Below are 24,437 nucleotides of genomic sequence, written 5' to 3'. Positions count from 1 at the left end.
AAGCCTGACTGTGCAAGTGATACGTCACCCATGTGGTCACAAATCACCAAGAAACACCTTGAAGCTGAGTCAGCCCCAGAAGCACATCACTTAGAGGAGATGACGGAAGACTGCCCACAATCCCTCCAACATGGGCACAGGTTTGCCGCACGGAAGCCCCCCACTTCCCATGGCTGGTATGATGTAAGTGCATCACTGTCTGAGGAAGCCTTGCAGCCAAGTACCAGCACTGGACACCTCCTCACATCCTCCTGTCTGGCAGACACGGGCATACAAAAAAAAAAAAAAAGTTTTTAAAAAGGAAGCAGCTTTAAAGGAGATTAGTATCTTTGTAGTATTTTTCTTGTGTGATATTTTTTCCTAAATTATTTTTAAATAAATTATCCACAATTTTTTATGTCCTTTTCTTGTCAAACTGATCGCTGCTGTCCAAAGATATATATGAACAATACCTGCCAGTGGGGATGATTGTGTATGGCTTAGAGAAGACTGCGTAGGGCTTAAATTTATGGGGTAGTGAAGCAGCAAGAAGAAGAAGAGCTAACATCCCCTGATCCTGAATGAGGAAGGAGACCCTCCTCCTTGCTGTCGGCAGGGGATGGAGCTGCCTTCACAGATGTTCCCCTTTCTCTGCAGCTTGGTGTCACAGACTTCCTGGGCTGGTGACAGGACACAGGCCTCGCGGATGTTGCTGGCTGACTGCCGGAGGCTTCTGTGATAAATAGACATGGTTAAAAAATCATTGCTGATGTGTGTGGGAATTATTTTCACCCATTTTCATGGTTTTTTTTTTTTTGAAAGATGTTAACTTTCTAGAAAATAAAATTTAAAAAACAATAACATTTGTTAAATTTTTATATATATATATATATATTTTTTTTTTTTTAAAAAAAAGGAGAAGCATTTTATCCCCAGTTAAGATCTGTCATTGTTTTGACTCCAGAGGCGCTGTGGTGTCCCCCCAGGAGACGGCTTCAGCTGGGTTGAGCCTGTGCAGGGCCTCTGGCCATGTTTCCTGAATCACGTGATGCTTGCAAGGTTCATTTGTAAACAGAGTAACGGGCTCTCCGCCCAGCACAGAGAGAGGGGCAGCAAAAAGTAAGGTACTGAAGATTGTATAGGATATATAAAGTTTATCTCATTCAGTACTTCTTCACAGCATTCACTTTTGTTGAAGGATGAAGCTGTCTTTATCTCCACTAAAGCCAAGAAAATAACATGCCAGTTAAAATTAATCTTGACTTCAGAGAAAATCCCAAGTGGTTATTTTTCTTCATCTACTAAGCCAACTCCAAGGAAAAACTCTTGACAGTTTTGGTTATATGAAAAGTATTTCTGACTGATCTGGAACCCACAAAGTAGCTTTTGAAGTACTTTGTCCTCTGATGGTTTGACGTGTGTTTCATGAACCTAATGAACGTGTCCATCTCCTTTGAGTGCCCCCGTAAGTGGCATTGTTTTCCTTCTGCTGTCTTGCTCCATCTACTGGAACCAGTTTTATATGGCATTTGAATGAATAAATAATATGATGGGTATGATCATTTATTTTTGTTTATACTTTTATTAAAAAAAAAAAACTAAAAAAAGACAAAAAAAAAGGAAAAAAAAAAGAAAAAAATCAACCTCCTAATCCATGCTACAATTGATTTATATTTGTTTTATAATGAAGTACGTATTTCACACACTAAGTCTTCCCCTTTTGGACTTTTAAGCAAAGACATGAAGAAAAGAGTATTCTATTTTTCCGTGTCCTCCTAGGTTCACCTCCTCATTGACCTTCTGTGTTTCCAAATTCTTATGAATATCATAGAATCATAGAACCATTTAGATTGGAAATGACCTCTGAGATGATCAAGTCCAACTCTCAAACTAGCACTGCCAAGTCTACCGCTAAAGCATGTCCCTAAACACCACATCAATGTGTCTTTGGATTACCTCCAGGGATGGTAACTCAACTGCTTTCCTGGGCAGCCTATTCCAATGCCTCACAACCTTTTCAGTGAAGAAAATATATTGTTTCTCAGAAGATTAGATATAGTAAAATACAAACAAATGAGCAAACAAAAACTCTCCCAGCATCAACAGAAGGATGTTTTGGGGAACTAGCTGAAATTTGAATTGTACTTTGAAAATTCTTATAAAATTCTTAAGTTACTTACTTACTATGAAATAATCACAAAGGGATTCCTGTTAGTTCCTAATTAATATTTTACTAGTCGTACATAACTGTAAGGGGTCAGAACAGATAGAAAAGTAGCTAAAGCATTAGACACAAGACGAAAGTTTACATCACACCTGTAAAACTCCAGATAACTTTATTGTCATGCTTGTTTGTATCTTATTTAAGGAAACACCTACTGTAAACTTTCATTGGGTGCTGGAATAATCCTGTTAGAGAACTGACTTTTTAGGATAGGGCTAACCTTCAGTTTAATTCTGGGATAGAAAATGCCGGAATTTCTCTCTGTATTTGTGCAGCCAAAGCCTCCATATTTTGTTGTTGTTGTTGTTTGTTTGTTTGTTTGTTTGTCTGTTTTGAGGAATCACTCAAGAAACAGACTTTACCTTACAGATGCAGATTGGACTTTGATTTCTTCTTGTAATTTCTCTTTAAACGGGGAATAATTTGTTCCCCAATGTCTGAATTTCAAGTGAAACTATAAGACTTCTGGAATATCAATATCAATATTTCTGTCAAGGCTTATCTAACATTATCATTAATAGTCAATGCAAGAATAGTGAGTGGACCAAGACATCTTACATGGTAAATTTAGAAGCACTAACACTAGTGACTCTTCCTCTGATCCTGTTATGATAACTAGAGTTTGAGCAAAAGCTGAGGCTATGGACTTGAATCTGATCCTGATAAGTTCTGAAAAGTGTGTGTCTACCAACACTGTGCAGACATCTTAATTCAAACAAGAACAGCATTATTCTCACAGATTCATGGAGGTTATTCTCTTGGCTTTTCTGATGAATCTCTTCTTCTTTGGTCCAACTTCCTTGGTTACCTTCTTTCTAGTTTTAAAGGAGCAACTTGGATTCTTAGAAGTCTTTCCCCAAAATGTAAAAGCCTTTCCAAGTTGATGGATCTCATTGCTTTCCTGTTCATTGAACTTACTGAATTCAAACACTACAACATGTGATAACAGACACTATTACCAGAAGTTATATATCTTATATTCCATACATAGATTTAACTAGATTACAAACCAGTATTCTTAGATTCTTACCCATATTATGCTGTTTATAGCAGCATCATGTACTGCCTTAACTTTCATCAGAATAACCTTGTTAAAGTGATTCTTCTTTTAATTCCTTATATATTTAAATTCAAAGATCATGGCTTTCAAAAGTGAACTGTAGTTGGGTCTGTCTTAAATACAAGACATATTTACAGCACAGAGAGCGATAACTGTTCTGAAAATCAGGTTTATTAAAAACATCCCAAACAAGACATCAGTATGAATGTAAACAAAATTCCTTGTTAGTTTTGAAGAGTGATCCAGTCTCAGTAAATGACAAGGCGAAATCCCAGACAGCTTACTGTCCATGTTTTTCATATCATTGACATGGAAGGACTCACTGAAGATCATAACAATGGAAGAGTTTCTGTGGATACACATTTTTGCACTGCTGTGACATTTCTGAACCTGAATTTGCTACATTCTGTTGAAAACTGCATATAGAATTGCATAGGAGAAACTCTCTGATCAAGGGCATGCTGAATTCAAAGGAAAGATTTCCACTGATTCTAGTGAGGTTTGAACCAGGGGATCTTGTCTCAGGTGGCCACATTAGAGACAGACATAATGTAATCCCATGATATAAATGATTTTGCTCATTAAAACTATGTAGAGCAAGGATGATCAGCAAAAATAGTTCAGAAATTGCAGTATATTTGAATAGAAGAACTGTTGTTAGTGAGTTTCTAAAGAATCAGAAACAGTAAACCTGCAGGAACTACGAGTGGACTGAAAATCTGTATAAATAAACAGTTTTTATTAAATGATTATGTATGAAGAAAGTGTACTATTGGGCTGTCTCAGGAGTTGTTACAGAATCTGCTTAATTTTAACAATTCCATAGGCACTGTGAAGAAGGCAGTAAGGCAGCCCATTAATTAATGCAGTGATTAATAATTTAAAAATCAATTAATAATTAATTATTGAGTACATTTGCAGATGATGGGAACTGTAGGGGATATTCAGAGTTTTGGTAGTACTGAGCAATTTAGGAGGGGTTTAAACACATTTAGAAGATAACAAAAGTATAACTTTCCATAATAAATAAATAAATAAATAAAACAAAAAATGCTAGGTTGTACATAAGGCATAAAGAATATGTACTCTTTTCTTTTCTTTTTTTTTTTTTTCTTTCTAGAAATATACCTCCTCCATTGTCTATGGGTCTTTCAGATGAAACACATATCAATGTCCTTTCCTAGGCAAGGTATAGGAGTTTGGGTGTATGTCCTATCTTCTCTCCTTACCCATGAAGGCACTTTCTACTGCTATTGCTGAAAATCTTATATTACTGGACACGTGAAATGTGTTAACTGGTACATGGTGTGAAGAAAGTTATGTACAAGAATAGGTCACAAAAAATGGGTTTGTATTTTCTTCTCAAAAGCAAAAAGATTATACCACACTGGGAAGAAAGCCATCTGTGCATAATTAAAGGGTGAGACTGCGTAACTGTAACAGATGTTATATTATTGTAGTCAGAAGAGTTTATTGGTAACAGTGGTAAATATTGTGCTTGGACATTTCCAAGCAATAATTTAACAAACATACTTCTATATAGGCTGCCCTTTTCTTCCTGGACTATATTTCATTAGTTTTGAGTGTCATGAAAGGTCAAATTGTAAAAGAGGTCTAGATAGCAACATTTTCTACATTCTGAGAAAGCTGAGGATTGAAAAGGCAGTGACACCCATTACAATGATATCTCTATGAGTGCTGATACTTTTAAAAGAGGGCAAATATCCATGAAGAAGGCATGACACAAAGGGATAACATTCCCCTATAGATTCACTCAATTCCTGCAAGCCTTCTATAAAGGTAGGGCTAGTAACTGTGAAAAGGCTCTGATGGATTCTTGAACTAAATGATGCTGAAGGTCACAGCATGATGCAGGAGTAAAGGCCCCTTCAATATGGGTCAATTTCTTCTCCTGAATAACCTAGGAAAGCTCTTTTAAACTACCTTGCACCAACAATCCAAAGGAGAGGCTGTGGTGAATGGAGCTACAACGTCTTTCAGTCATCATAAGCTTCTGCTGGCCATAGAGAGACTGGGAGGCAGAGACCTTACACAGTCTAATAATTATGTCAGATCCATTTATATCCATCTTAAGGCTTTATATTAGCCTCATTCCTCTACTTTGTTACTTCCTATTCTCACAGTTATAGTTATATGTGTAATTATGTACGTTTCTATTAATAACACCAGAAATGGAGCCTAGAGTGTGGGTTTGGTGTTTTGTGACTATGTGTAGTTTTCAGTGTGGCATTAGCTACTTACACACAAAGGGATATAGGTTTTTGTTTGTTTGTTTGTTTTAACATTTTGTTTCCTTTTTTTTTTTTTTTTAACTTTAGAGTTGGAACAGTTGGATGGACTATTAAACTCTGAACTAAATGTTCACAACACCTATGCACATTTCTTCACTGCTTACTTTTTACCTTTCTTTTGCAGAGATTTTAGCTCATTTTCATTGCTAAAACCCAGGAGTCACAATAGCTCACAGGTTTTATTATCATGTTGGGTTTCTACTTACATCCCTGCTCTCTTCTTCCCTAGAGAGGGCTTTCCATGCATGTCTCTTGAAAAAGTCATTCTTTGCTTGAGACGAGTTATGTTAAGGGGATGATTTGCAGATAGATTTACAAGTATCATTCTGATAAAAAGGGATCAGATAAAGTCACGCTTTGTCCAAAGGACATAAGTTAGAAACTGGGAATGAATGTAGGCCCAATCAATGATCTACAATTACAGTAGCTGATGAGAAGTAGTGTCAGAAGAATCCAGAGGTTACCATAGAAATGTAACAATGGATATGATCCTTAGGGACTGCACTTGAGTCAAATACAAAATGTGCAGGAATTCTCAGTGAATGAAACTCTCAAGTTTAAGGGAAAAATAGAAACCATATCACAGATAAAGATAATTGAGCTGTCTGCTCTGCTTGTGATATCATAGTAGATCCAATCTGGATATCAGGCATAGTTGCTGCAATGCCTCTTTCCCAGCCTTATTTGGGTGAGATATATAAACCTCAGGAAAACTTTCAGAGCACGAGTGTACATCTGCCTGCTTCTCTAGTTCCTCTTGTCCTAGCAACACGTTGTCATCCAGAAACACATAATCATAGCAAGCACTTCAGTTGCTTGTTATGGAGATTTTGTGTAACAACAGCCTAATATATTCAAGTTTGCGATAGCATTTTTCTGACCATTATTGACTCACTCAGAATTTTTAAAAAGACAAGAAAATATTTCCTGGATGGAGGGAGAATGTACAAAAGTGGTTCTATTTTAAGAGCCTTAACTCTGACTCTACTGTATCCAACAACCAACTGGAAAAGAGGGTGCCATGTAACTTGTATACCTCATTACAAACCCTGCATGCACTTCCACCGGTTTGGAAAAAGAAAGGGAACATCACAGTATTCTAAAAGTCCGGCAAGTCTGATATTTCTGCTGTTAAAACAACACAACTTTTCTCCCCATCAGAGACATTTTGGAGTGAAGAAAATTAATTGCATTTCAGTAAACTAGAGATGTAAACCACAATGTCCAGACAGTACCAAACCTCCAGATCTCCCACCAGAATGCCACCTGGTATAAATGAGTGCATAGTTGTCATTAATATCAGGTGTTTGAGACATGAGTTATGGTAAGGGGTCTCTTAATATATGAGACCTTGGAATGCCCAACAGAGTTTGTTCATCCTTTGAAAGTAAAATGTGGCAGTTTTGGAGGAGATATAGTGTTCTCACTTAAATGTTAATCATAGCAGTGGGTAAACAAGTTTTATTCCTCATTTCTGTTACAGATTTCCACCAGGAAACCGAATTCTTAAAAAGATATTCATTCAAGCACCTAGCAAATTTAAAACAAAACAGAAAAAGTATAATCAATTGGAGATTCAGCTAATTCTAAGTAAACAACTTAAGCACTCAGACTCTGGAGGTTAGGTGCTGGACTTCTGCATCCTAAAACCTAAACGCACAATCTAAGGCATTTATCTGGGTTCCATCTAGAGTGCAGGGAAAGAGGTAGGTGTTCTCAGAGGTGATCCATTCAGATCAAACATCAGTGTTGAGATGGGATGAGTAGCTGGCTGCTGGTGCCTTTCTTTCTCAGGTGAATGCAGAGGGCATCTACCTAAATCTGAATATCTATGTTGTGGTCATACCAAACCCATTCTCTGAGCTTCTGCAAGATACAGTATCATGACTTTTGTGCTTCACAAAAATGTTATTCATGTGACCACAGGTGACTGTGAGGTTTTCATACTGATAAAGCTTACATTGTATTTAAAAAGAATATTTTCCTGTAATTTTCTACCTATTGCAATCACTTAGAAACACCATATATATACACTGTTAATAGTTTATATGCGATACATTATGTCAGGAGCTCTTCAAATCATATGTATGTATTTGTGTACATATACATATGTATACAATATGTATTTGAATCACTCTGTGTATTATAAAAAGGAAAAATGTATTACTACATATTTTGCACATTTACAAGTTTTATTTTTAGTCTTAAACATATGCAGTCAAATTGAGAGCTGGACAATCTTCCTAACAAATTATTATTCATTAAAAAAAAAAAAATATTTCAGAAGGTAGCCAAAACTCTCTCTGAATTCATCTAAAATTCAGCAAATGAGTTTTGACAGGGGAAAAAGGAAAACACTTGGAGACATCACACTTTTGTTTCAACAAAATTAAATATTTGCAATTTTATTCAAGTTGACATTATCATTTTTAAATTGATATACTAGATAGAAGGGATAGATAACCCTAAATAAAACTTTAAAAATGAAATTCCAAAGTGAAACTTTTCATTTCTGCCCACCCTGCAATAGTTCTCCCATTTTCATTCTCTTTAGTTTGGGCACTGAATGAAAAAGACCAATTAATTTCACCTCTCTCATTAAATTACCAAAAGTTCTCACAGAAAATGAACTTTTCATCTAAGACAGTGAAGCTCTTAGGCTTCAGAAATATATACAATACATTATAATGCTAAAGAGCGATCATATTGTATATAATGCCTGAAACTGAAGCACTTCTTTTGTTTTGTGCTTTTTTATGGTTTTGAGAGCTGTAGTGAAAAGACAAAATGAGAAGAAAATCTTTTATCTAAACTCTGAATTTCAAGTCAGGCTAGAGACAGAATGTCATGTAAAAGAAATGGATTTTTTTAGCAAAGACTTATTTCCATTCATAACAGAATAGTTATTCATTAAACGTTGTAGATGAAAGTTTGATTAGTGAATAAGTCTCTCTTCCAATGAAATACAGATCTGTAAAATATTTTAATTTACAGTAAATGCACAACAGCATCTTTTGTTATTTTACACGCAACGTACACAGAGATGTCACATGGTTTACAGGGCTTGATTCCATTCTCAGTTGTCAGCTTCACACTGGTGTTTGTTTAGTGGCATGATTCCTCTTGATACTGGCTGAATTCCAAGTCTAAGTGAGAGGAGAATCAAACATGCAGTTTTTTGTTCAGGACAATGAATAACAATGAGTTTTCCTAGTTCTAGCAGCTTTACTTAATTCTCATGCATATGTTGTGGCCTCTCTGCTCATTACCACATGCATTCAGGCTCCTGCAAAGCAAAATACAATATATCTGTAGATGGAATTCCTCAGTGATTTTCAGTTCCTTCTGTTCTCACAGCTCCATCCCCTTAACAGCAGACCCTCATGCTCTACCAACACAGCACCAAGTAGCAGTGTACATTAGGAAGGCATAATGACTCCCTGAGACTTGACATGTTTATCAGCCATATGGTGGCAGCTACAAACCATAAGACCATGCATTGTGTGCACTTTGTTAGGGTTGATCAAATCCACCCAAGACAGATATTAGGGCAGAAGTTTCCACTCTATTCCCCATGTCCCACAGGGTCTTTCTGCTGAGGTCTTTCTGCACAAGTGAGGAGCATTTCTGCTTGCCTACCCAGCTCACAGGCATCACCACGAGGACCAGTTACAACATAACCCATACCCCGTACCAGTAAACTCTGAAAATCATGTAGCCTGGATAGCATACAAAATGTAACAGAGACACTTATATATGGAGTTTTTAAGGAAGAAAAAGAAGCCTCTTTTTTGTTACGTCTCTTCCTTGACTGTCTCTCCTTCCCTTGCTCATGTTGGAATCACATCACACAGTAAATAGGTATTGCAGAGGTAAGCATAACATGTTATCCTTCCCTATCGATTCACACTTCTGTATGCTGTGAGCTAAAGGAGGCAACGCTGCCTTTCTGACTTTGGTTAAACTGACAGAAGCTGGCAGCTCGGCTTCTTTGGTCTTTGGTCCCACTTTTGTGTTTATGCTTGTCACGTGTGATAAAGCTTTCAATCAGTTTCAGTTTTTCATGTTCTTCCTTCAAGAAAAAGTCAACAAGCACACTTTTCTCCTTTTTGATCTGTTCGCTGATGTCCTTGGGAATGTCAGGTATCATCCAGTCAACCAGAACACTGAGGAACATCACTAAGTTCTGCAAACACAGCAACAGACATGAAACAAGAATGAAGAATCCAAAATACTCCCACTAGAGCAAAATCAAACCTTTGCTATAGGTATGAGGCATATACCAAAAACATTTTGCTGAAAGCACATAGTATAAAGTAGTTGAATATGTCCTCAGTTCAGGAAAGAGCTCATGTATGTTTGCTCAACTCCCCCTCAGTGGTGAGATTGAATTAAACACATGCTTCAGTTGGGCTTGAAAAGGGAATGGATTTGGATTCATCCAATGACTCATGGATTAAGTAGCTAAACCAGTGTTATTCCTTACAGGTGTTCAAAGGTGCTCAGTTCTCAACATCAGACTTGTTGAGACTGGGTTCAGAATCCATTACTGAAGAGCAGTGTCAGTGAAATCATCCTCCAATACCATCATACCCATGTGTTTCCAATGTGGCCTAAGCAGATAGCAGACAACTTCCATGGTCTTTATGCCCTCAAATCCTTCTGTCTGCTGACAAGCAGGATTTATTTATATTACTGTAGCATATGAGCCAGAATTTCGAACCTCAGACATCAATGTCATTACAGGTGATGGTCATATAACATAGTAGCAGGAAGAAGACTTGGCAAAAAGTTTTGCTCGTTTGTGAAATCTATTGACAAATTATGCTTTCAGGTTTATATTATAATGATAATACTTCAAAAACTGTTGTATTGTGTAATGTCTCTAAATGTGTGAGAACATTTGCTGACAAGTTTACTACTATGAACACTCCATTCCCACATGAGACAATGAAATTAATTAATCAGGGAATGTACTCTGGCAGAACAACAGGCAGACTATTTGAGGTCCAGCATAACCAGTGGCTTCAAATATTTTGCAGGCAGCGGTGGAAAATTACTGAAGTCAGAGCAAAGAAACAGAAGATGGCAATATAAACCAGGCAAGCCTCTCAGACACTCTTATGAATATTTGGAAGGAGAGAAGAAAAGACAGGCAGATTTCAATATTAGGGGTGGGCCTGATTTGACTGTCAAGGGATACCAGATCAAGGATGAGAGCATAAGGCTTTTTACATTCAGAATACAAAATATTGATAACAAATCCCTTATCAATGAACTCTCAATACTTGGGGAGAATTTACTCCATTGACTTGTGGGAAGTGACAAAAGACCTTGGAGGATTTATTAATTCTGTCTATTTCTTGCTTTGGGTAAAGATCTGTGTTTCACAAGCCTACATAGCATTTATGTGCTTTTTACAAGTGATGACTGTGAGTATAATAGCTGACAGAGTCCACTTAACTGAAATGTTTAAGATCCTGTGGCATTTTGGGGATCAATGCCGGTGCCAGGGGCTAATGCAGGCTGTGGAGCTTCCCTTCCATGCAGGGAGGGAAAATTGAGGAAGTATGCTAAAGTGCTACAAAGGGAGAATCTTTGCTACAGCTTACTGACACTTCAGCCAGCCCAGTAGGCTGGGTATAAGCAGATTAGTTTGGGTATTTGCAAACATAAAAGCTCTATTGGACCTGGGCTTCTTTGGCACATGCATTTAAATCCATTTATTATAATATTTCTGTGAATGAAATTGCAGTAACTCAACAGACTTACCTGAAACAGAATAACAAAAGCCAGGCGAGCAGATAAGACTGCCCAGTACTGTTTTGAAAATTCATACTGATTTGGGGACCAAGGTGGTTCTCTGTAATCTTTAAACCTGTCAATGAAGGCAGCTCAGTTATCACATGATTCCAGCAATATCCTCCTGCACCAATTGCTTTGATTGAAATGACTTTTCAATCACAAAATCTAAGGAACAAAATCTTCCAGATGTTCCTACTTCAAACCATATTATGAAATACAACTCCAGAATTAGAGCTGGACTATTGCCACTGATTTAGCAAGCTTACGCTGGTTTTCACAGTTGTAACCAAAATCAGAACATTGTTCTAATGTTGGAAATTTCCAGATTTTCCCAGATCTAAAAATGCGTCCTTTATTTTGTAAATGTTAAACTGATGTCACTGTACAGGGAATAAACTGTCGAAGCTAAAGCATAGATATAGTCCAAGGCATTGTCAGACCACAGGAAACAAGCATGTATTCATCACACCTGAACTGAGATCAGTTTAGGAAGTAAATCAGCCCACATAATACCTGACTCACACTCTAGTGGTTCCTGTCTGCATAAACGACAGGGGGAGCCATAGAAAAAGCACTTCCTAAAATAAAGCTTTCTGGCTTTAGACAGGATAAAAGAAAGATTTAGTCGTTTGGTGCAAAGACTGGTGCTTTTAGTATTATCATCAATCTTTTGGAAATAGACAACAGGCTAATAAAACCCACAGATGCTCCTAAATTGGAAAGTTTTGCAGATAGCAGGAAATACAGAAAGCAATAAGAAATACAGACAGGAAACACAATGAGAATAATCTGGGGAAATGGAAAATAATTAAAAATAAAACAATTGAAAGGTCTTTGAGAGGATAAAGACTGCAAGCAAATGCAATGAAAATAGCCTGGAGTTTACAGTGGCCAGCAAGTTATAACAAGTTTGAAATATGGCACCAGGACAGTATGACTTGTGGATGTATAAACAAAAGACATGATGGTGCTGGGAGATATTAGCCCTTCTCTGAACATTCTCAGGTAAAGCCACACCTGGAATGCTGCATTCAGCCATTCAGCTGTGAGTGGGGGGAGGGGGGGGGAGGAGATGGGGGGGGGCAGAGAGAGGAAGAAAGAGAGAGAGAAAGGAAGAAAGAAAGAGAAAGAGCGGGAAAAAAAAGGGGGGGGAAGAAAGAGAGAGGTAGGAAGAGAAGCAAAAAAAAGAAAGAGAGAGAAAGAGAGAGAGAGAGAGAAAGAGAGAGAGAGAGAGAGAGAAAGAAAGAAAGAAAGAAAGAAAGAGAAAGAAAGAAAGAAAGAAAGAAAGAAAGAAAGAAAGAAAGAAAGAAAGAAAGAAAGAAAGAAAGAAAGAAAAAGAAATTGAAGGCAGTTCAGCAGAACAATCCAGGGGCTTAACAGACTGACTCACCAAAGAAGATTAAAGTGCACATGTATTGCTCCATTTTGGTAAGTAACAGCCACAGTTGGACATGATAACCATGCACAAATTGTGCCCTTAGGACTGAAAGGGATAATTTAGTGCTGTTCACAGTGTTTGACTAGGTTTAATGGGATGAAATTAAGAAACAGAAAATCTGTTTTGAATACCACAAAACCCTTCCTGACAGTAAGATTCATTAAACTGCGGAAAAGCCTCCATCGGGGGATAATGGAGAAGGTTCATATATAAAATCTGTCAGCTTCAGTTTGCAGGTGTGCTTACCAAAATTACCTTCAGGTTCTATCCACGTGGTTTTGCATGTTAAATTATACATTTACAAAACCTCCCAAACTCATAACAAATTCAGTCTGAAATGCTGAATGTAATTCTGGGCTGCAGCTTTTGGAGACAAAGTACACAGGGTATATACAACCTGTGATGCAGAAAGGGAGGAGGAAGAGGAGGAGACAATAACTGTAAATTGGGGTTGTTATAAGTTATGGAAGCACTATCTGGGTTTGGTTAGAGCCCAGATAATTTGTTTTGTTCATTGGGTGCACACGCAGCAGTCTGGCTCTCCTTCCTATCTTTGGTCCTATGCTATGCCTGCATTGTGAGATTTCCCCTCTTGCATCCTTTTGTACAACACGGACTCCTACACATTGTACAAACCAGTGTACCAGGGCTAAAGGAAAGGACAGAATCAATTCCATTGAATTTAATTTGCTTGAACATCAAGACAAGGAAAAACACTGAGTTTATTGTACATTTTCCTAGCACGATAAATCAATGTGAGTCTTGAGAGTGAGCACAGAATCACCTGAAAGGGTCTCCAATGGTGGTGCATTTTCAATTTAATGTACTTGGAGCTTTACAAACTATGCAAGTGTTGTAGGACATCAGATCCCATGAAAACTTCACCTGGCCAAGTGGTAAATCACACTGCTTATGATGTGTGAATCAAAATTTAGCAGAACACCAGCAAATGACTTGTGGTAAAGGGAGGTGTTTTCAGAGCTACAGACAAGGTAGCTGGGCTTCAGCCCCACCTCCCTTTTAAATATTCTATGGAACATGACACTTTAAAGTGCAACAATCCATGTCTTTTCTAACCGCTAATGTCTACAGGTTCTGCAGGTAATTTCTTGGGGGAGGGGAGGTTTAAGTGAGGATGGACGAAAAGGACCAGGCATGACTTAGACAAAATCGACCTGCAGCCAGTGTTAAGAGAAATATGCAGATATATTTAACAAGTAATTAGTGTGGGGACAAAGACAAATTGGTAGAAACGATCAGAATTATATGTAGGTGTAACTGCAAATATATCTAAATAAACTGATATAATGCCCTCAGTAAATTGAAGACAACATTACTGAATCACAAGGAAGTAGTGCTTCAGCAGTGCAGGAATATATAAGAATTATTCAGCGGAAAATATTAGAATCCACTATTGATCACTGAGTGTAGACAATATCAATACCAGGGCATTAAGAATATTAATTAATTAAAAGACACTGTATAAATTTACAAAATATAGAAGCAGAGTTGTCTCTTTAATGGAAGAAGAAAGCTGGAGATGGACTCTTTATAGGGAGTATAGTGATAGGACAGGAGTAATGCATTTAAACCAGAAGAGGGTAGATTTTGACTAGATATAAGAAAGAAATTCTTTACTGTGAGGGTGATGAGGCACTGGAACAGGTAGCCCAGAGAAGTTGTGGATGACCCTTGAAGTGTTCAAGGCCAGGTTGCATGGGGCTTTGGGCAACCTGGCCTAGTAGAAGGTGTCCCTGCCCATGACAGAGGACTTTAGACGATCTTTAAGGTCCCTTCCAACACAAAGCATTCTGTGATTCTGTGATAGATGGAAGAAAACCAAAACACTTTTTTAGCTTTGCAAAAGTTACGTGCAAGACAGCATGAAACTGGCACATTACCAACATAGGCACAATGATGAGTCGTAGTATCTGTTACCACTTACTTTGTGAAAGAATCTGGTGTTCCCAGATGAGAGCAGTTCATGGAAATCCTGCAGTCACAAAATTACTGAATAGCTATGGTTGGAAGGGACCTGTCACGTCCCACTGGCAGGGATATGAAGGGAGTGACTAAGATTCGCAGATCTGCTCAATGTGAACTAAGGTGAGATAACACTCAAGGTATGTGCATAAACATCAACTTCATTAGGAACACGCAGAACAAATATTCTGTCAATGTTGGCATTCTCACAATTATATCTACCTGAGTTATGTGGCCTTATAGGAAATCAAGGTAGGCCTAGCATTTCTTGGCAATTTTAAAGGTAGAAAAAATAGAGAGACAGAGAAAGCGAGAGAAAAGGAGGGAAAGATAGAAACATCACCAGTCCTGGATCTAGCATCAGAACTGCTGAAGGGCGCAGTTAGCGTAGAGTGATTCCCCATGTGGATTTGTACACGCCCATATATATTGGCCTTCGCTCCGGGAGTGGTTGGGACCCCAGTATTTTTCCATACCTATTAGAACAAATCAAGAGGAGTGACATCAGGCCCCTCCCCATGACCTCCCCCTTGTCTGTCACAAGGGCCAACAGCCATCTGGGGACCATCCGTCTGCTGACAGCAGGGTCAGCTGGAGCAGGTCGCTCAGGGACTTGGGGGTTGAATGTTTCTAGGAATGAAGACTCTCCAAGCTATTTGGGCAGCCTATTCCTAAAGAAATTCTTTACTATGAGGGTGATGAGCAGTGGAACAGGTTGCCCAGAGAAGCTGTGGATGCCCCATCCCTGGAGGTATTTAAGGCCAGGTTGGACGGGGCTTTGGGCAACCTGGTCTAGTGGAAGGTGTCCCTTCTCATGGCAGGGGAGGTGTAATTAGATGATCTTTAAGGTCCCTTCCAACCCAAACCATTCTATGATTCTATGGAAAGTCCCTTTAATGACTTCATATCTTCTGTTTTTTTTTTCCTTTTCAATGTGATCACAATGCTTTCATGTACTCCATTATCATACCAAATTATAAAGATTAAAAGAACTAAACCAATAATAATGTCGCATAACTTAGCAAGGTTTGCTTTTAGTTTGCCTTCAGCTACACAAGTGCTGTTTTGCTCTGAAAAAATCATTACAACTAATGCTTCGCATCAGATTGGCGCTACAGCAATGTTTATTTGGAAGTAGTGTCAAAGAGTTCACAACATTGTAGAAAATGTTACTGAAAATATTCAAAGAATGTGTTCTGGATATTCGGTGGGAGAGTTGTTTCTGGCTTGTTATGGTTATTTTTAAGATACCTTAATCTCTGGCAATGCCCGTAAAGAGCAAAATCCAGGCTTATTGTAACCACATTTATCTTCAGAGGTCACAGAAATCTAAGAATAAGAGAGGTCAGCTTGTTCCCAACATATTTGCCAGAAACAGAAAAACAGATTTAATTATTTTTTTTTTCAGCTTAAGGGACAGCGTTTGCAGCCTGTCTCCTGGGACACAAGCAAGATACCTCATGTTTATCAGGCAAAGTTCTGTCCAAAGCTGTGACTTTGGTAAGATCCAAATGAGGTCGGTGATAATGAGAAACAGTGGATATGAATGCTGACATTTTTTCTTAATTGTTTCCTGATAAGGGAACAAAAATATTCTCACAGTTGTTTTTCAGTCAGAGTAGTACATGATCAAATATGTAGTATATGCTTCTTTTTTGCAATCAATCTATTTATTTATGTATTTTGCTTGGTAGCACAGACACGATATTCTCAGGCGGGGACCGCTTTTATACCTAGTACAGATTATTTCCTTCTCTCTGTATTTTTCCTCTGTTAAATCTGTGCTACTCTGATGAGCACATTTCCAAATACACTGGGAGAGTCATACACCATAAGTAGAGGCCAGTGACTGAGACCAGGTAAACAGCTGCAAAGTTAAGGTAAACAGCCGTAAAGTTAAGATAGCAGTCACAGCGAAGTGGGAGATCCATATGGATGGGGATGTTTGTTAAAGGAAAACTCATGCTAATTTGGTACATTTTTATGAAAAAAACAAAGTTACACTGAGAACCTTGGAACCATTTTAGTGATTTCTCATGCAAACTGGAAGTACTCCATAGGTATCTGCATGCTGGGGTTTTCTGCTCTTCCTGAGGAGCAGTGAACTAGATACTCTGGACATATTTTAATGGAAGTTGACCTTTGTTTTCCCAGCCTGAAAAGATGACGCTGAAATATAAGATCTGCAGATGGGTAACAGTGCAGGTTTTAAAGATGAAAGAGTATATTGAAAACTCATATCTCATAAAGTAAACACTGAGCTTAATAAAGAGAAAGAAAGCCTGGTTCTAATTACTGGGAACCCATTTTAAAAAATGAATTCTGCCTTCAGTGTCCTTAATGAAAGTTACATCTTTCAGTACAGAAAGGATTTTTTTATTCAAGTAAGTCTGTCTAAATTGTTTATTTTGCCTTTTAATGCATGGGAAAAACCATTCTAAGAACCTTCTAACATAGTGAGAATACTCTAAAAGCTGTACTCTTAAAACCACATTCTTAAAGACACAAATATTATCAGCTCCCACTTGGAAAATTTTTGTCTGTCAAAAGACCCAAAGAAATAGATTTGCCTATGCAAACTTTGATTAAAAGCATTTTACCTGCAGAATAAAATATCCTGTGCAAATAGGGAGTTTTCTGGCTGTGTTCCAGCCTTGAGATGACTGACATTGAAGTATGAGAGTGTGTGATTGACGAAGCCATGCATGGTTCCATTTTGACTGTATGCATATTGATACATAAGGCGTGGAATGAAATCAGATGTGACAGCAATTACAAAAGCCTGGGAGACAAAAAAAGAAAAAAGAAAAAAAAAAAAAAGAAGAAGAAGAAGAAGAAGAAACAACATGGTGAATGTATGTCTAATGTTTTTCAGATTAAGTTAATTCAGGTGATAATTTTCATGTTCAAGTAAGTTTGGAGTGGTGATGAAGTAGGAGTTAAATGGACAGACCTGGTACAGAATGTGTATTTGTATAAATGCACAGTGACTTGCTCTGCCTCTCAAGGAGAACATTGTAGTTAGGGAGCATCTTGATTACACTAGCTAAGTGTAGTCACCCTCCACTCTCACCTCAGCATCAGGACTTACACATCTGACATCAGTGGATGTCATGCTGAAATAAAACTGGTATAGTTGTGAGTGAATCAGACACACAAATATCTAGATCATACCAATAAGAATTCATTAAATTCATTATTAAATTAATTTAAAATGGTGTGTTGGTGAATAGTCTGCATCAATATTATTCAGATGCAGTAGAGAAGCAGATTTGGGCATTGAGTATTTTTTCAAACCAAACATGGCCATATTTACATTTCTGTCACTAACAGATATATTAATGAAATACTCCCTAAAATAAAAATGTTCAGAATTTGTTTGAGACAGGATTAAGGATCCTTAATTAATTAAGGATCATAAATCTTCAAAGTGTATTCAGATAAAAGCAAGAAACTGCAAAGTTTTGCTCATCTAGCACAGATCAGTGCTGGAAAGCCTGAAATCTATGCCTGATGTCAACTTTATGGGTATGTACAAGGCCACAGAGATTTCCTACCTTAAATCCTGGAAATAGCCAAGCCATAACTGAACAATATTCCACCCAAGTCAAAGAACTCCACTTCTCTGGAAGAATTATAGTTCTCTGAGTTGTAATGATAGTTTACATACTGCTACAGAATGCTGTTGTGCTGGAAGTGACTGTACTAAATAAATTGCATAACACATCTGCACAAGTTTCCCCTTCAGTTTTCATAACACAATTTTCCCCTCAGTAGTGACAACCATCTATATTTCTTAAGTGCTTTGAAATCCAAGGGTCAAAAATCCCATAATATTATGATTACACTCCTAGGTTTTTGTTTGTTTGTTTGTTTTGTTTTGTTTTGTTTTGTTTTAAGAATATATTTTTCTATTTAGATTTGGTAGCTTGGGAAGTGTGTGAGACAACCCAGAAAAGCTACTCTTACAGACAAACTCAATCTGTGGGAGAAATGATGTTTAGAGATATAATCATATTGTAGATATAAGAACAAATGCTAATACTTTTTCTTCGAAGGGCTTTCTGCTTCCAGAATGCACTAATAGATGTTATGTTTACATCCTTTTCTTTCATATCAGCAGTTATAGTAGCAATGACATAAAAAAGACATGGGTATGAATGAGAAGCAGATTTTTATCAATTGTCTGAAGTGTTGCCTCTTCAGATCCCATTCATCAGTTGTTTTTATGTGAATTAGTCTTCCTGTCCTACATAACACAAGGATATAGAGAATGAGGTGAGTGGATGGCCCTCTCCTTTGTAATTTAGATCATTTTACACTTCCACAAGAATAAACTGGATAATTTAGATTTTATTGTATTTTATAACAATTGAGAAATTTAAACATCACTTTTATATAATGTTGGAGTGACAATATAAGCACCTAAGGTCATGTGCAGAAACAGGTATAACCAAATACTTACATTAATGATAACTGAAAGCTTTCCAATACCACTCAAAATGTTATACCAAATTCCTGTAAGTGAAAAACAGCACTTGTTAAGAGATTTAATATAATCTTTTTTTCTTTGTTGAATTCTTGTTGTTCTTATCACTTTAATGATTTTCAGTTGCTTACCTATATCTTTTGCTCTTACTGTGTCTGGCCTCCTTAGTTCAGTAACAAACTTTTTTGCATCAAGTCGGACTTCTATGATGTTGTTCAGAAGAGCAAAGAGTGGTGCCAGAGGGAAGGAGGCAACAAAGAGTGTGACAAAGCCAAACTGGATAACTGGAAGAGAAATACGCATTGTCCTAGGATGCCTTTTGAAAGGAACTGGTAAACACAGCTGACAGCAAATTGTTGGTGAGCTTTGTGGGTGATAAAACACATAAAACTCTACTTTGCAATTTGGACACAGTAATAAATATCACAAAGCAAGGTTATGAAAGAGAGAAAGGTTTGTCACTATGTTTTATGAATGGTTCCAATAATCCTTCTGATCTCTAGCACATCAACACAAGCCAAAGTAAATAATACATTTACTAAAGTACGAAGAGTTCTCTGTGTATTCTTCTGCTGTTCAAGATGCTACTGTTTTTCCTTGTACTTTTGCCTTTATGGAAAAGGATGTATTAGTAAGCAGGAGAAGGAAATCTACAATGTGTCAATGTTTCTTCCCAGCTTCCTTTGGAAAATTTTGTGACAATCTGACAAGAACAAGAACACAATAAATATCTTTGTGGATGCATGTGTCTGTGGTGCCATACAGCATTTTCATCCCTACTTGTATCAATGATATCCTCCAAAGTTAGAAATCTCCTGCTTGAAGTCCTAGCAAAGGAGAATGTTATTGTCACTTATTTTTTCTTTTCTTTTCTTTTCTTTTCTTTTCTTTTCTTTTCTTTTCTTTTCTTTTCTTTTCTTTTCTTTTCTTTTCTTTTCTTTTCTTTTCTTTTCTTTTCTTTTCTTTTCTTTTCTTTTCTTTTCTTTTCTTTTCTTTTCTTTTCTTTTCTTTTCTTTTCTTTTCTTTTCTTTTCTTTTCTTTTCTTTTCTTTTCTTTTCTTTTCTTTTCTTTTCTTTTCTTTTCTTTCTTTCCTTTCCTTTCCTTTCCTTTCCTTTCCTTTCCTTTCCTTTCCTTTCCTTTTCTTTTCTTTTCTTTTCTTTTCTTTTCTTTTCTTTTCTTTTCTTTTCTTTTCTTTTCTTTTCTTTTCTTTTCTTTTCTTTTCTTTTCTTTTCTTTTCTTTTCTTTTCTTTTCTTTTCTTTTCTTTCTTTTTTCTTTCCTTTCCTTTCCTTTCCTTTCCTTTCCTTTCCTTTCCTTTCCTTTCCTTTCCTTTCCTTTCCTTTCCTTTCCTTTCCTTTCCTTTCCTTTCCTTTCCTTTCCTTTCCTTTCCTTTCCTTTCCTTTCCTTTCCTTTCCTTTCCTTTCCTTTCCTTTCCTTTCCTTTCCTTTCCTTTCCTTTCCTTTCCTTTCCTTTCCTTTCCTTTCCTTTCCTTTCCTTTCCTTTCCTTTTTTTTTTTTTTCTTTCTGTTTTGAGGTTTGGATAAGGTACTTTGGGAAAAAAAAAAATCACTGGTCCTAAAGAACTAGTACTGCAATGAAGCAGAGACCTTCTGAGTTCTCTGTGCTTCCCAGAACAGATATGCAATTAGTAAGTCTGGCTTCTTCCACAAATTACTTATACAAATGAAACAAACGAACAAAACCTCTCTTGCTTTGAAGTGGATGGCACATTATCTTGTTCACAGTACTAGTTCACTAGTGTATCTTGTTCACTAGTACCTCAGAGTTCAGCTCACCAGTGACTGTATAATTGTATAAATAAAAAGACCACATTGTTTTCAGAGTGGATTATGCCTGTTTTATAGGATATAGGCTGACCTGTCTTTATGCAAACGAATTATCTTCTAAATGGCTAAAGAAACCGATGTCACCCTGCAAAGCACAATGCTGACATAACGGTGATTTTCTGAAACCTCTCATTGCTCTAGAGATACTCAGAATAATGTAGTAGAACAAACAAAAAACTGTAAAACAACAGTTTGTATTCTGTAAAACTTTTTTGTTTTTTTTTTTTTACTTTTTCTATAAAACATTTTGTTTGTTTTCTGTAAAACAAACAAACAGCAAACAAATCAAAGAAACAAGCAAAAACAACAACAAAACCCCCAATTCCCTCCAGCAAATCTTCTTCAGCTTTAGGGTGAGTTTCTCCTTAATTCCCTTGTCTTTCAGTGGTATGTTATTGCACATAGAATCTACCCCATATGGGAGAGTCTCATTTGTGTATAATTAGTCTGTAAAGGACCATCACTTTTTTTTTTTTTTCTCCAAGGTGCTGAGAAGTTAAGAAGTTGCCTAAAAGTCTTTTCTTCAATGGAAATTAGGAGGCATCAGTAGTGAATGTTACTCATGAGACTGGGTCATTTCATTGCAAAAATGATACATTATTTTAATGTAATACTTCAGGGAAGTGAAAAGGGTTTATTCCCTCAGAAAACTAAGGAAGAGCAGAAGAAGAGGAGAAAGACACAAAAGTATACTGACCAAATGCAGAGTAATCCCAATAAAATTAAACTAATAAATCTAACTGTAATTTACACTTCTGAATCAAATAAACGGCAGTATGGAAAAGGTGTTGCTGTGTATGATGAGGCAGTATGCGTTGTCGTTTTTTTTTTCAGCAAATCCCTGTGTCAGTCCTCTCTCCACTGTGAGAGAGCTGTTGCACTTTTTGTGAAAATCAGGTCTTTTCATAGCACAAGTGTTTTCTTTAAAATCATTTCCTTAGGCACTGTAGTCAGAGCCTACCACTAACTGATAGCTTTCTCCAGTGTCTTCTCTTGCATGCATCTTTTGCGTACACGGATTGCAAGTCTTCTAATTGATTTTCCTGCTTTTCTCTTACAAACGACAACATATTTGCATAGTAAATTATTATCTCTGTCTGAAATATATAGCCTTTTGATTCTGATTCTCATTGCTTTGCGATAAAGTGTATCCTAATGTACTCCAAGATTGAGCTTTTCAAAGCATATGAGCACTCCACCTTTGAAATCATATTTTCCTGAATATTTTACATTCAGACTCAGGAAAAGGAATTATCAACGATATAAAAACAGATGTTAGAATATCACAAAAACAAAACAAAACAAAATAAAAAAACTGTGAATGCTTAGCAAAATACATCGCTCCAAAATGCACCTTATTCAGTTTTAAGTGAATTTAGCTGGAATAGAGCTGGCAGATTTCTGTTTAAAAAAAAAAAAAAAAGGAAAAAAAAAAGGCATTTGCAAAAACCACACACACATTTGCTTTGTTGTTGCTTGCAGACCCTTTTATTCATTGCCTGGGAAATTTCACTTTATTATTTTTTTTTCAAGTTCATGAGGAATATTCAAGGTATGCAAAGGTCTTCTGGATAATTGTGTAAATATGTCTTCATAGAAAACTCTGTGCCAGCAGTCTTTGTGTGGCCATCTTGAAATCTCTTCAGTATTCCAGCTTCCTTTTCATGAAAGTGTCAATGATGCAAAAAGCAGACAGAAAAGAAAAAAAAAGAAAAGAAAAAAAAAAGAAAGAAAAAAAAGGCCATAACTTAGATGGCCTTGAGTACTAAATTTGTGAGTAAATTTGCAATTATTCAAAGCAAGCAGTCTGTGAACAGCCCCAGCAATTTAATAGTGCTTGTTTAATTTGGTCAGTATTTATGCAAATAGATATGTCAACATTGTTGCCAAGGTTGCATGGATTAAAAAGAGAAAAATTCCCTGCAGCACAGTTCAGGTCCCAGAATCAACCTAGTTGTGTCATGCTGGGGTTCTCCAGATGCCTGTTCAGTCACAGCAGAAACATTTACACTACACTGAGTGCACTTTACACTTTACTGAGTGCCCTCACGAAGACTGTTCCATCAATGACAGCTGATGCCAAGACATCCTATTTTGGGCCAGAATACATGATGGTAACACTGGAATATCCTTTTTACATTCATGCTAATACCACAAGGTCTCCATGCAAAGCTCTTGTAGTGCTTACATACAACCCTATGGCCCCACATAGGCGTCCTGCTTGAGTTGGGTTACAATTCTCCTGTGCTTTGAGGCAAAATGTTACAGAGACCTGTGCAAGAAGCTAGACCTCTGGACATCCAGCTTTTTTCAGACTTCGTACTTGTCTGGTAGGTCAAACTGGAGACCACAGAGATGAACATGACCCAGTCTCATGTCACAAGCTAGTGAACAAAATGATTGAGATTGTGCATAAGGGAAATTCAGGAACATGGGACATAAAGCCATCTCCTAGGGCATTAAAGCAGGAGACTAGATGTGTGGTCAAATGACACAGGATTTATTTCTGATGAGAGAAAAAAAATACGAGCCACCTACTGCTGGTGTCCAGGACAAGTCACCTTCCCTGTTGTTCTTAAGCTGGAGGTGACTTATTGAGACTAAAGGTATGTCCACATCTTGAGAGAAGGTACAGAGTTGAGGAAAATTCCAGGGTGAGAGGCAGCAGATATACAAAGAATCTGTTCCATGATAGTCCCCATGTAAACAGACTCTGCAACCTTAGATATGGGCAACACCACGGCATCTTGGTGTGTTTACTCTACGAGAAATAGCATGGTGGGTGGAGCAGTGAAGACACCACAGCCAGCTCTGTGATATCACCACAGGGTTGGAGAACTTGATGGTCCTATGGAGTTGATAAACTGCATAGCCAGCCCTGAGCTGAACTGATAACAAAATCGAGTCCTCTAAGTGAACTTCGCTCATTATAATCTCATTATAATACCAAAGTATTGTACATCAAAACCTTATCTGAATGAAGGTAATTGCTTATGGTTGTTTTGTCTTTTTTCTTACATCTGTATCATATGCCATAGAATTATATGTTACTCTAAGTAAATAATGGAAAAAGTTCCTAAGAAGAAATTTTTCAATATATAGTCAAGCCTGGATGAGAAACTAAGGAAAAGGTGTAATTTACTACTCTTTAGTAATAAATGTATGCAACAAGCCTACACACAACAGACTGAGCTGGTATTTTCAAATCCATACTCATTATAGAGATTATAGAAAAATGCAATTTGCTCTTCAATTATTCCTTCTTTTTTTTTTTTTTTTTTTTTTTCTTTTGCTGCCTCACAC

At 37.1% G+C, this 24,437-nt stretch overlaps 1 protein-coding gene and 1 long non-coding RNA gene across 2 annotated transcripts in view; one reads left to right on the top strand and one right to left on the bottom strand.

Annotated features, from left to right (window-relative positions):
- Window positions 1-7,758: 7,758 nt before the first annotated feature.
- ANO2 (anoctamin 2) overlaps window positions 7,759-24,437 on the bottom strand; it is a 203,715-nt gene continuing 187,036 nt past the window's right edge. The window contains exons 21-25 of the mRNA XM_083820198.1: window positions 19,422-19,574; window positions 19,267-19,319; window positions 17,402-17,583; window positions 11,348-11,453; window positions 7,759-9,761 (exon numbers count right to left, since the gene is read on the bottom strand). Of these exons, the coding sequence (XP_083676324.1) occupies window positions 9,480-9,761; window positions 11,348-11,453; window positions 17,402-17,583; window positions 19,267-19,319; window positions 19,422-19,574 (776 nt within the window). The 3' untranslated portion in view covers window positions 7,759-9,479. The remainder of the gene's footprint in view (window positions 9,762-11,347; window positions 11,454-17,401; window positions 17,584-19,266; window positions 19,320-19,421; window positions 19,575-24,437) is intronic.
- On the top strand, window positions 12,468-23,694 carry LOC310892426. The gene is made up of 4 exons (XR_014578113.1): window positions 12,468-12,808; window positions 18,922-19,079; window positions 19,459-19,649; window positions 21,620-23,694. It is a non-coding gene; the product is annotated as an uncharacterized lncRNA (long non-coding RNA).

The sequence above is a fragment of the Anser anser genome (genome assembly GCF_964211835.1).
Source record: "Anser anser genome assembly, chromosome: 1".
In the NCBI taxonomy this organism is placed as follows: domain Eukaryota; kingdom Metazoa; phylum Chordata; class Aves; order Anseriformes; family Anatidae; genus Anser; species Anser anser.
This window is presented reverse-complemented; position numbering and strand designations above follow the sequence as displayed.